The sequence below is a fragment of the Pseudophryne corroboree genome, chromosome 6, assembly GCF_028390025.1.
Source record: "Pseudophryne corroboree isolate aPseCor3 chromosome 6, aPseCor3.hap2, whole genome shotgun sequence".
NCBI lineage: Eukaryota > Metazoa > Chordata > Amphibia > Anura > Myobatrachidae > Pseudophryne > Pseudophryne corroboree.
In genome coordinates, this window is record NC_086449.1 from 648,057,692 (window position 1) to 648,070,333 (window position 12,642).

Consider the following 12,642-nt stretch of genomic DNA (forward strand, 5'->3'; position numbering starts at 1 on the left):
GTTCTCACGGAGATAATGACCAGACTGGAAACTGGAAGACTCCTCTAGTCTCACACATTTGGGAGTAACCGGTTCTAATGAAAATACAACAGTGGGACTAATTTAGAGTTTTAAGCTATGTGCGATCGCACTGAGCATGTGTAAAGTTGCCTTTGCGAGTCTGTTTGCAGTGAAGATTTAATTGCACAGTGATTGACAGGAAGTGACCATTTAGGAAGTGGCGGTAAACAAGCAGGCGTGTTATGGACGTTTTTGGGGTGTGCATGTGCTGTCAGCTGCGATCAGGTAAAAGGAGAGTCATAAAGCCTGCATCACAACTGCCGCTTCCAGTCTGCATAGACATGGACCTACTCCAGCAGTCGATGTTCCCCGTTATAGCGCATATGCTGCGACCATGTACGCAATTGCGAATGAGTTGCGATAGCTTCAGTGGGCATCCTTTTAATTTCTGTGCTTCACTTGCTAACATTAGCGGTTCCGTAGCCTAGAAAATTGCAATTGCATTAGCATACAATGTGAGCCAGTCATACAGGAAAGGTCACTGTGCAGTTATATTATGTGATATCTACTTATAATATCTGATGACATTGACCTTCTTAATGCACCTGTTTATCTATATTGATGGATACTACTAGTGAGCTAGGCAGATTATTATTGTGGTTTAATACATCTTTATTTGTAATTGCTAAACAATTTGATATTTTTTCACAGAGGAATTTGTCTGACCTATATATTTTAAATAAGTTTACCTAAACAGCAGAATTTAGAGCATTGTGCCATAAATGTCATCCGTTAGCTCGCAGTCCTAAAGGCACCCCAACAGTCCAGGTTTTAAGTTTATCCATGCTTGGCCACAGGTGACTTAATTAGCGCCTTAGTCAACTTGATTTAACCTGTGCAGAGCTATGGATATACTTAAAACCTGAACCGTTGAGGTACCTTGAGGACCGCATTTGAGAACCTCTGAGTTAGCCAGATATTGATGATACAGGTTGAGTATCCCATATCCAAATATTCCGAAATACGGAATTTTTTGAGTGAGATAGTGAAACCTTTTGTTTTCTGATGGCTCAATGTATACAAACTTTGTTTAATACATGAAGTAATTAAAAATATTGTATTAAATGACCTTCAGGCTGTGTGTATAAGGTGTATATGAAACATAAATGAATTGTGTGAATGTACACACACTCTGTTTAATGCACAAAGTTCTAAAAAATATTGGCTAAAATTACCTTCAGTCTGTATAAGGTGTATATGTAACATAAATACATTCTGTGCTTAGACTTAGGTCCCATCGCCATGATATCTCATTATGGTATGCAATTATTCCAAAATACGGAAAAATCCCATATCCAAAATACTTCTGGTCCCAAGCATTTTGGATCAGGGATACTCAACCTGTACTACAATGTCTAATTAGTCGTAGGTGGCATTTGGCAATCATTTTCCAATGCAGATCATTCAGCAGGTATGGTGTAACCTGGTCTCTACCTAGATGAGACTATTGCTGATACAAGTTTCAAGGATAGTATAGATATCACTAAGCAGTGGCAGAACTGATGATCTTACTGTATGATGGAAAGTGATGAGCTCCACAATATTCAATAGTGTTAGATCAGCTTCGATATAAATTATTTGTCTTTTGTTTTTATTTTTCTCATCTGATCAATCTTGTTGAGCACAAATATTGGTGGGGCCTGTAAACCTCAGTTCTTTGTTCAATTCTAGCATCCAATGTACTTATAGGTACTGTGCTTTCATGTCATGGTTTAAAAAGAAAAAAGTACAACTTACTAGGGTTCAGTGCACAGTGAGTGACTGAAGATAGGGTAACTAGTAGAGATAAATAGGAGTATGTGTTCTCTGTAGCAGCTAGGCTAAAAGATCGCTCATTTCTCTAGTAATTAGTTAATAGGGGTCAGTAGATGAGATTTTGATGGTGACCCTTAAACCGGCTATGACCAATGTTTCCTCCGTCTTATGACAGACTGGGGCAGAGTTCCCACACTCCGCCATCACCGTCCAGGTTTAAGCATATCCAGATGGGTAAATCAAATTAATAGAGGTAATAATTAAGTCACCTGTACTTAAGTAAGGATATCCAGAAAACTTGCACTGTAATGGCGGAGTTTGGGAAACTCTGGAATAGGGAGAGCAATAGTACTTTTTAACTTGGTAATTTCCAGCAATTCTGTGTAAGAAACTAATCCGGTAACCAAACCAGTGCAAGCCCCTGGGCCAAAAAACTTTTCTTCATTTTCCAGTGCACCGTAGCCCTTACAGGTACAGAAGCTCTCCCAATGGGTGGATGCAGCTGGACCCTAGCAGGGAATTTACAGAGATGAATTGATAGGGATGGTCTATTAGATGATGAACCTGGTGAACACATTTCCTGTGGTGAAATGTTGCACCCCTTTATTTTAGTATTGGACTAGAAATAAAACCACCCTACAATGCAATCATAATAATGCCATTAACTGAAGATATGGTTTCAGCAAAGATAGAAATGTTTGTTTTAACAATAGATTGTCCTATCAACTGAAAATAGTATTTAAATCCTTTGCGCCAGATGAATAACTTTGTTTTTTTCCCGTGCAGCTGGCCATCCTATGAGTTTGACCCAAGCCAAATCCGCTTGATCGTTTACCAGGACTGCGAGAAGCGGGGACGAAATGTCTTGTTTGACTCAAGTGCCAAGCGTAAGACAGAGGAACTGTCTGTGTCGGTAAGTTGCCCCTATTCATAATTTGATGTATGTTATTAAATGTGCTAGAAAACAAGCTATGATTAGAGCAAAGCAGTTATTCTGGTTCCTGGTTATATTAGTATATCAAACCCTGTCTGGACTCAGCTACTTGACTTTATATTACAGCAGTGGGTGTCACATACATTTCTATTAGAGGTTACAGGCTCTTAGTAAAAGTCTCCAAGTGCTTGCAGTTAGTTATATGTTAAATGTAATCCCTTTCTAACTATTACGTTGCGATAAATTTCAATATTATGCCAATATGCGAAGTAACCGTGTTACTGCATTGGTTACTTAGTGCTCATTATAGCTTGTATTGTAGGTTTGAGTCAAGACAAATATGTCTCTGTTACAAGTTAAACTACTGAAGAAAAGTAATTTGCACATGTACGTATAATATTGCTCTTCTGTGTTTCCATCAGATTTGTGGAATTAAACAAATGTCACATGTAAGTGTAATAAAGTAATACAAGTTAAATAAATGTGCTACAACATATAGGAATCGATCGAGTATCGGTATACACTAGGTTGCCCACACCAGGTGACTGATACTGTTCTGGAGTACAGTACTATAGTACGTTATAAAGAAAGGCCCTCTTCAGATTTACATGCTAAAGTCACTCACGTGAACAACACATATTACCAGTGCTCTATATTTTAAGGGTGATTTGTAGCTTGGAAGTCGCTGACATGTGGTATCCTGAATATGCTGAAGGCTGGCCTGCTAGAGTCCAGCTATTCCACTCGTCGGATCATATGGCTGCAGGGTGCGCGGCTATGTGCATGGTGCATTTCCACTATAGTGGCTAGGCATACCTTGTGACTTTGTCAAGGCATGCAATTCCTGACTGGGCAAATTCTGTTTTGAAGAACTCGTTCACATCTATCCACTTTTACTGTGATGTTTGCACGATTAAGACCACCTTTTATGTGCGGCCCGTCCCTACTTGGCTAGTTTTCTAATGTGTAATACATTTGGCCCTCTAACATGACCTATTCAGCAGCAGAGTGTTTTATCCTGGGTTGACCTTCCACATTAAATAAAATTCAAACACTAAATAAGATGACATTATATATATATATATATATATATATATATATATATATATATATATATATATATATATATATATATATATATATATATATATACACACAATAGGCACGGCACTCCAGGGACTCGTTCCAATGAAGCTTTTATTTAGGTGCTGTTATCAACATGTTTCGGGGCATTCACACCTGTCCTGACGAAGGGGTGAATGCCCCGAAACATGTTGATAACAGCACCTAAATAAAAGCTTCATTGGAACGAGTCCCTGGAGTGCCGTGCCTATTGTGTGGATATGCTGAGGAATATTGCACTGGACACCGGGACCAGCTGGTGAGAAGCGTGGAGTGCCGGCTGAATTGTATGCTTATATATATATATATATATATATATATATATAATATGTGTGTGTATATGTATGTATGTATGTATGTATGTATGTATGTATGTGTGTATATATATATATATATATATATATATATATATATATATATATTTATTTCTCTAACGTCCTAGTGGATGCTGGGGACTCCGAAAGGACCATGGGGAATAGCGGCTCCGCAGGAGACTGGGCACAAAAGTAAAAAGCTTTAGGACTACCTGGTGTGCACTGGCTCCTCCCCCTATGACCCTCCTCCAAGCCTCAGTTAGATTTTTGTGCCCGAACGAGACGGGTGCAGGCTAAGGGGCTCTCCTGAGCTGCTTAGTGTAAAAGTTTAAAGTAGGTTTTTTATTTTCAGTGAGACCTGCTGGCAACAGGCTCACTGCACCGAGGGACTAAGGGGAGAAGAAGCTAACTCACCTGCGTGCAGAGTGGATTGGGCTTCTTAGGCTACTGGACATTAGCTCCAGAGGGACGATCACAGGCCCAGCCATGGATGGGTCCCAGAGCCGCACCGCCGTCCCCCTTACAGAGCCAGAAGACGGAAGAGGTCCGGAAAATCGGCGGCAGAAGACGTCCTGTCTTCTATAAGGTAGCGCACAGCACTGCAGCTGTGCGCCATTGCTCTCAGCACACTTCACACTCCGGTCACTGAGGGTGCAGGGCGCTGGGGGGGGGCGCCCTGAGACGCAATAAAAACACCTTTTTTGGCAAAAAATACATCACATATAGCTCCTGGGCTATATGGATGTATTTAACCCCTGCCAATTTTTACATAAAAAAGCGGGAGAAAGGCCGCCGAAAAAGGGGCGGAGCCTATCTCCTCAGCACACTGGCGCCATTTTTTCCTCACAGCTCCGTTGGAGCAAGGCTCCCTGACTCTCCCCTGCAGTCCTGCACTACAGAAACAGGGTAAAACAAGAGAAGGGGGGCACTAAATTGGCATATAAATATATACAGCAGCTATATTAGGGAAAAACACTTACATAAGGTTATCCCTGTATATATATAGCGCTCTGGTGTGTGCTGGCAAACTCTCCCTCTGTCTCCCCAAAGGGCTAGTGGGGTCCTGTCCTCTATCAGAGCATTCCCTGTGTGTGTGTGCTGTGTGTCGGTACGTTGTGTCGACATGTATGAGGAGGAAAATGATGTGGAGGCGGAGCAATTGCCTGTGTTAGTGATGTCACCCCCTAGGGAGTCGACACCTGACTGGATGGTCTTATGGAAAGAATTACGTGATAGTGTCAACACTTTACAAAAGACTGTTGACGACATGAGACAGCCGGCAAATCAGTTAATACCTGTACAGGCGTCTCAAACACCGTCAGGGGCTCTAAAGCGCCTGTTACCTCAGGTGGTCGACACAGACCCAGACACGGACACTGACTCCAGTGTCGACGGTGAGGAAACAAACGTATTTTCCAGTAGGGCCACACGTTACATGATCACGGCAATGAAGGAGGTTTTGAACATTTCTGATACTACAAGTACCACAAAAAAGGGTATTATGTGGGGTGTGAAAAAACTACCCGTAGTTTTTCCCGAATCAGATGAATTAAATGAGGTGTGTGATGAAGCGTGGGTTTCCCCCGATAAAAAACTGCTAATTTCTAAAAAGTTATTGGCATTATACCCTTTCCCGCCAGAGGTTAGGGCGCGTTGGGAAACACCCCCTAGCGTAGATAAGGCGCTCACACGCTTATCAAAACAAGTGGCGTTACCGTCCCCAGATACGGCCGCCCTCAAGGAACCAGCTGATAGAAAGCTGGAAAATATCCTTAAAAGTATATACACACATACTGGTATTATACTGCGACCAGCAATCGCCTCAGCCTGGATGTGCAGTGCTGGGGTGGCTTGGTCGGATTCCCTGACTGAAAATATTGATACCCTAGACAGGGACAATATATTATTGACATGCATTTCTATATATGCGAGATGCACAGAGGGATATTTGCACTCTGGCATCAAGAGTAAGTGCGATGTCCATTTCTGCCAGAAGAGGATTATGGACACGACAGTGGTCAGGTGATGCGGATTCCAAACGGCATATGGAAGTATTGCCGTATAAAGGGGAGGAGTTATTTGGGGTCGGTCTATCGGACCTGGTGGCCACGGCAACGGCTGGAAAATCCACCTTTTTACCCCAAGTCACCTCGCAGCAGAAAAAGATACCGTCTTTTCAGGCTCAGTCCTTTCGTCCCCATAAGGGCAAGCGGGCAAAAGGCCACTCATATCTGCCCCGGGGCAGAGGAAGGGGAAAAAGACTGCAGCAGACAGCCTCTTCCCACGAACAGAAGCCCTCCCCCGCTTCTACCAAGTCCTCAGCATGACGCTGGGGCCTTACAAGCGGACTCAGGCACGGTGGGGGCCCGTCTCAAGAATTTCAGCGCGCAGTGGGCTCATTCGCAAGTGGACCCCTGGATCCTGCAGGTAGTATCTCAGGGGTACAAATTGGAATTCGAGACGTCTCCCCCTCGCCGGTTCCTGAAGTCTGCTTTACCAACGTCTCCCCCCGACAGGGAGGCGGTATTGGAAGCCATTCACAAGCTGTATTCCCAGCAGGTGATAATCAAGGTACCCCTCCTACAACAGGGAAAGGGGTATTATTCCACGCTGTTTGTGGTACCGAAGCCGGACGGCTCGGTGAGACCCATTTTAAATCTGAAATCCTTGAACACTTACATAAAAAGGTTCAAGTTCAAGATGGAGTCACTCAGAGCAGTGATAGCGAACCTGGAAGAAGGGGACTATATGGTGTCTCTGGACATCAAGGATGCTTACCTCCATGTCCCAATTTGCCCTTCTCACCAAGGGTACCTCAGGTTTGTGGTACAGAACTGTCACTATCAGTTTCAGACGCTGCCGTTTGGATTGTCCACGGCACCCCGGGTCTTTACCAAGGTAATGGCCGAAATGATGATTCTTCTTCGAAGAAAAGGCGTCTTAATTATCCCTTACTTGGACGATCTCCTGATAAGGGCAAGGTCCAGAGAACAGTTAGAGGTCGGAGTAGCACTATCTCAAGTAGTACTACGACAGCACGGATGGATTCTAAATATTCCAAAATCGCAGCTGATTCCGACGACACGTCTGCTGTTCCTAGGGATGATTCTGGACACAGTACAGAAAAAGGTGTTTCTCCCGGAGGAGAAAGCCAAGGAGTTATCCGACCTAGTCAGGAACCTCCTAAGACCAGGGTGTCTCTCCTGTGGTGGTTACAGAGTGCTCATCTCCTAGAGGGCCGCAGATTCGGCATTCAGGATTGGGTCCTGGTGACCACGGATGCCAGCCTGAGAGGCTGGGGAGCAGTCACACAGGGAAGAAATTTCCAAGGCTTGTGGTCGAGCATGGAAACGTCACTTCACATAAATATCCTGGAACTAAGGGCCATTTACAATGCCCTAAGTCAGGCAAGACCTCTGCTTCAGGGTCAGCCGGTGTTGATCCAGTCGGACAACATCACGGCAGTCGCCCACGTAAACAGACAGGGCGACACAAGAAGCAGGAGGGCAATGATGGAAGTGGCAAGGATTCTTCGCTTGGCGGAGAATCATGTGATAGCACTGTCAGCAGTGTTCATTCCGGGAGTGGACAACTGGGAAGCAGACTTCCTCAGCAGACACGATCTTCACCCGGGGGAGTGGGGACTTCACCCAGAAGTCTTCCACATGATTGTGAACCGTTGGGAAAAACCAAAGGTGGACATGATGGCGTCCCGCCTCAACAAAAAACTGGACAGATATTGCGCCAGGTCAAGGGACCCTCAGGCAATAGCTGTGGACGCTCTGGTAACACCGTGGGTGTACCAGTCAGTGTACGTGTTCCCTCCTCTTCCTCTCATACCAAAAGTACTGAGAATCATAAGAAGGAGAGGAGTAAAGACTATACTCGTGGCTCCGGATTGGCCAAGAAGGACTTGGTACCCGGAAATTCAAGAGATGCTCACGGAAGACCCGTGGCCTCTACCTCTAAGAAGGGACCTGCTCCAGCAGGGACCATGTCTGTTCCAAGACTTACCGCGGCTGCGTTTGACGGCATGGTGGTTGAACGCCGGATCCTGAAGGAAAAAGGCATTCTGGATGAAGTCATCCCTACCCTGATCAAAGCCAGGAAGGATGTAACCGTACAACATTATCACCGTATTTGGCGTAAATATGTTGCGTGGTGCGAGGCCAGGAAGGCCCCTACAGAGGAATTTCAACTGGGTCGTTTCCTGCATTTCCTGCAAACAGGACTGTCTATGGGCCTCAAATTAGGGTCCATTAAGGTTCAAATTTCGGCCCTGTCAATATTCTTCCAAAAAGAACTGGCTTCTGTTCCTGAAGTTCAGACGTTTGTCAAGGGAGTACTGCATATACAGCCTCCTTTTTGTGCCTCCAGTGGCACCTTGGGATCTCAATGTAGTTTTGGGATTCCTAAAATCACATTGGTTTGAACCACTCACCACTGTGGACTTAAAATATCTCACATGGAAAGTGGTAATGCTGTTAGCCCTGGCTTCAGCCAGGCGTGTCTCAGAATTGGCGGCTTTATCCTATAAAAGCCCTTACCTAATTTTTCATACGGACAGGGCAGAATTGAGGACTCGTCCTCAATTTCTCCCTAAGGTGGTTTCAGCTTTTCACTTGAACCAGCCTATTGTGGTGCCTGCGGCTACTAGGGACTTGGAGGATTCCAAGTTGCTGGACGTAGTCAGGGCCCTGAAAACGTATGTTTCCAGGACGGCTGGAGTCAGAAAATCTGATTCGCTGTTTATCCTGTATGCACCCAATAAGCTGGGTGCTCCTGCTTCTAAGCAGACGATTGCTCGTTGGATTTGTAGTACAATTCAGCTTGCACATTCTGTGGCAGGCCTGCCACAGCCAAAATCTGTTAAAGCCCATTCCACACGGAAAGTGGGCTCATCTTGGGCGGCTGCCCGAGGGGTCTCGGCTTTACAACTTTGCCGAGCAGCTACTTGGTCAGGGGCAAACACGTTTGCTAAATTCTACAAATTTGATACCCTGGCTGAGGAGGACCTGGAGCTCTCTCATTCGGTGCTGCAGAGTCATCCGCACTCTCCCGCCCGTTTGGGAGCTTTGGTATAATCCCCATGGTCCTTTCGGAGTCCCCAGCATCCACTAGGACGTTAGAGAAAATAAGAATTTACTTACCGATAATTCTATTTCTCATAGTCCGTAGTGGATGCTGGGCGCCCATCCCAAGTGCGGATTGTCTGCATTACTTGTACATAGTTATTGTTACAAAATCGGGTTATTGTTGTTGTGAGCCATCTTTTCAGAGGCTCCTTCTGTTATCATGCTGTTAACTGGGTTCAGATCACAAGTTGTACGGTGTGATTGGTGTGGCTGGTATGAGTCTTACCCGGGATTCAAAATCCTTCCTTATTGTGTACGCTCGTCCGGGCACAGTATCCTAACTGAGGCTTGGAGGAGGGTCATAGGGGGAGGAGCCAGTGCACACCAGGTAGTCCTAAAGCTTTTTACTTTTGTGCCCAGTCTCCTGTGGAGCCGCTATTCCCCATGGTCCTTTCGGAGTCCCCAGCATCCACTACGGACTATGAGAAATAGAATTATCGGTAAGTAAATTCTTAATAAATATATATATATCATAATATATGTGTGTGTGTATATATATATGTGTATGTATATATGTATGTATATATGTATGTATATATATATATATATATATATATATATATATATATATATATATATATATATATATATATATATATATATGTGTATATATATATATATATATGTATATATAAAACTTGAATCTTCCTAAAGACGAGACGTTGTCTTGAATCGTTAAAGAAAGAAATATACTTGTGGAGCTGGTGCTGCAGTGACATGCTTGTGTGTGTGTGTGGGTCTTCACCCATATACTCCCAGAAAATACATAAATATATATATATATATATATATATATATATATATATATATATATATAATATCTTGTCTAAATGATGTTCTGCTTCTCAATCCTCTTATTACTGTTTATTCCTTACCTGTAAAACCATAAAACACACGCCAGCAGAATAGCTCTAGCTTGTGTCTTCAAAAGTACTGTGCATGTATATCTGGATATAAGCAATGCTTTTTACCAATCCAGTAACTAGATGTTATAGAGGGATGTAGTTACATTGCCGGCAGTCGGGATACCAGCGGTCAGGATACCAACGCCGGAATCCCGACCACTGACAATGGCGCCAGGAGGAATCCCTGCTAACAGAGGCTATTCCCACTTGTGTTTGTCTGCTACACCCATAGAGTGGTAATAGAACCTGTGGTGATCAAAGTGAGTGCAGCAATCCTGCAAGGGGCCTTGTTGCGCTCACCCACCTGCAAGCATTCTCGCGTCCGGGATCCCGGCATCGTTATGCTGACCGCCGGGATCCCGGCTGCTGGCATCCTATACCCAACACGTTACAGATCCCACCTTTCATATCCTAAATACACGAGGTTGCTTAAATAAATGAACTTTTTTGCTAAAATATCAAAGAGCAAAATAAACCAACCTTGTTAGCTACAGTCAGGCTCTTTTGTATAATGTCCTGATTATATAATTAGGAGCAATCATTCCCTGTAGCATTAGAGTATTCTGTGAGTGCCAAGTGAAAGGTTCTGTGCCCATAATCTGTGTCTTACAAATTGTACCTTACAGGGATTGTAGTACTCGTAGGAGTGTTGTCTGCAGTAGCGCACCAATATACTGAACGATCGAAAGCCACGTTACCGTATGGTGCCCGTCATTAGAATTTATGTATTGTTCTCTGTGCTCATTTCAGATCACACTAACAGCCCAAATTGTATACATTTATTTTCTATTCCACACTATCTGTCCTTACAAACATTATCTGACACGTTTCATCTGTGTTCACTCTGCAAGTGCACATCAGCTGTAGTCTATTGTAAAGGACAGACAGGGAGAGAATACCCATAATTCACCTGTGGGGAGATGTACTAAACCTTGGAAAGAGAGATAAACTACCAACCAATCAGCTCCTGTCATTTTTCAATTACAGCCTGTAATATAGCAGGGGCTTATTGGATGGTAGTTTATCTATCCCTACTTTATCACTCTCCAAGACTTGGTACATAACCCTCCTTCCCCCAACTAGTTGTAGTATATTTGTGTTTGGCCGGGGTTAGAAATGATAAAGCTAAATATTTATCTTATTTAAAACCCTTTAAGAGGCCTAAGAACACTGTACGCTATTGACGTATGGAGTACCGTAAGGGTACGCACGTTGCGTAACAATCTCTTAGCCGTGGTCGAGACGCTCAAGCGTCACGTTCGCTCACGGCCAAGAGATCACAGGCAGGCACGCTATTGGCTGCTGACTAACGTAATGGTTCGCTATAGCGTAGCGGACGCTCGGGACCACGAGGAGATCACCAGCGGCGCAGACGCTCACAATGTTAAACCTTTATATCTAAACCATAAACAATGTAATATGCAGTAAAACCTTAGTGTAGAGATAGGGTGTAGATGCAACACAGTGTAACCTTATTAACTTAAAAGCTGTTCGAGCGTCACCGACGCTCTGAGAATACTTAACACTATAAGAAATACACAGATACCGTGCTTAGGGTCTAACGCCTTATATGAATGTTATTACTTGCAAAAAGAATAATACAATACAAGTCACACACTACAATATAACATAGACTAACTAACCAGATAACTACACAGGAAATACAATATAATACAATTACGTTTGCAGGAAAATTAAGAGAGAAAGGGGAGAAGAGAGAGAGAGAGAAATGGCTCACAATGACAATAAGACAATATGATTGCGGAGAAAAACTTACGCACAAAGGGGAACGATCGCATGCGCCTCTGGACATCCAGCTCCCGATTATCAGCAATGAGAACCGTTGAAGAGTGAGAGCTGGATGTGATCGGCTTGTCTATTTATGCCCCACACACAATACAATTCAATGGTCCCTACAATCTCATTGTTCATTGGACACAGGAATTTCTCCTCGCATTATAACAAAAGGTCATAGGTTGATTCATACAGGTGGGCTGTGACAATTTCCAACTGCTCAGGTGGGTGGGAAACTAGGTTTCCCGCCGCATGGATAAGTAAGTGCAAATAATAGTAAATGGACATAAACTTCTTATGTCCATAACTATTCGCACGAGCGATTAATTCACTTCAAACCAACACCGGAATATTGCTAATTAAATACTCTTCCGATGGATACTAAACACCACTGTATTACTCCTGTCTGACCCTTCGTATCAAACAAAGAGGGATTTCTCCGTACATGAACATTCTACATTAACCAAACTTTCAGATTCTATCAAAGGGACCATAATCTACAAAATACATTATATGGTGAAAATATGTAACGAAAGAGTCACCCGCTAGACGCATACATTCTCTACCGTAAATGCGCATACCGTGCGCCTGCGGGTGCCCGCAACAGCGAGTATGCGCACGCA

At 43.7% G+C, this 12,642-nt stretch overlaps 1 protein-coding gene across 4 annotated transcripts in view; it reads left to right on the forward strand.

The window, feature by feature from the left end:
• Positions 1-12,642, forward strand: part of FNIP1 (folliculin interacting protein 1) — a 199,862-nt gene that overhangs the window by 97,216 nt on the left and 90,004 nt on the right. For all 4 annotated transcript variants that reach the window (XM_063928214.1, XM_063928217.1, XM_063928215.1 and 1 more), the window contains exon 2: positions 2,602-2,728. In XM_063928214.1, coding sequence (XP_063784284.1) covers positions 2,602-2,728 — 127 coding nt within the window. The remainder of the gene's footprint in view (positions 1-2,601; positions 2,729-12,642) is intronic.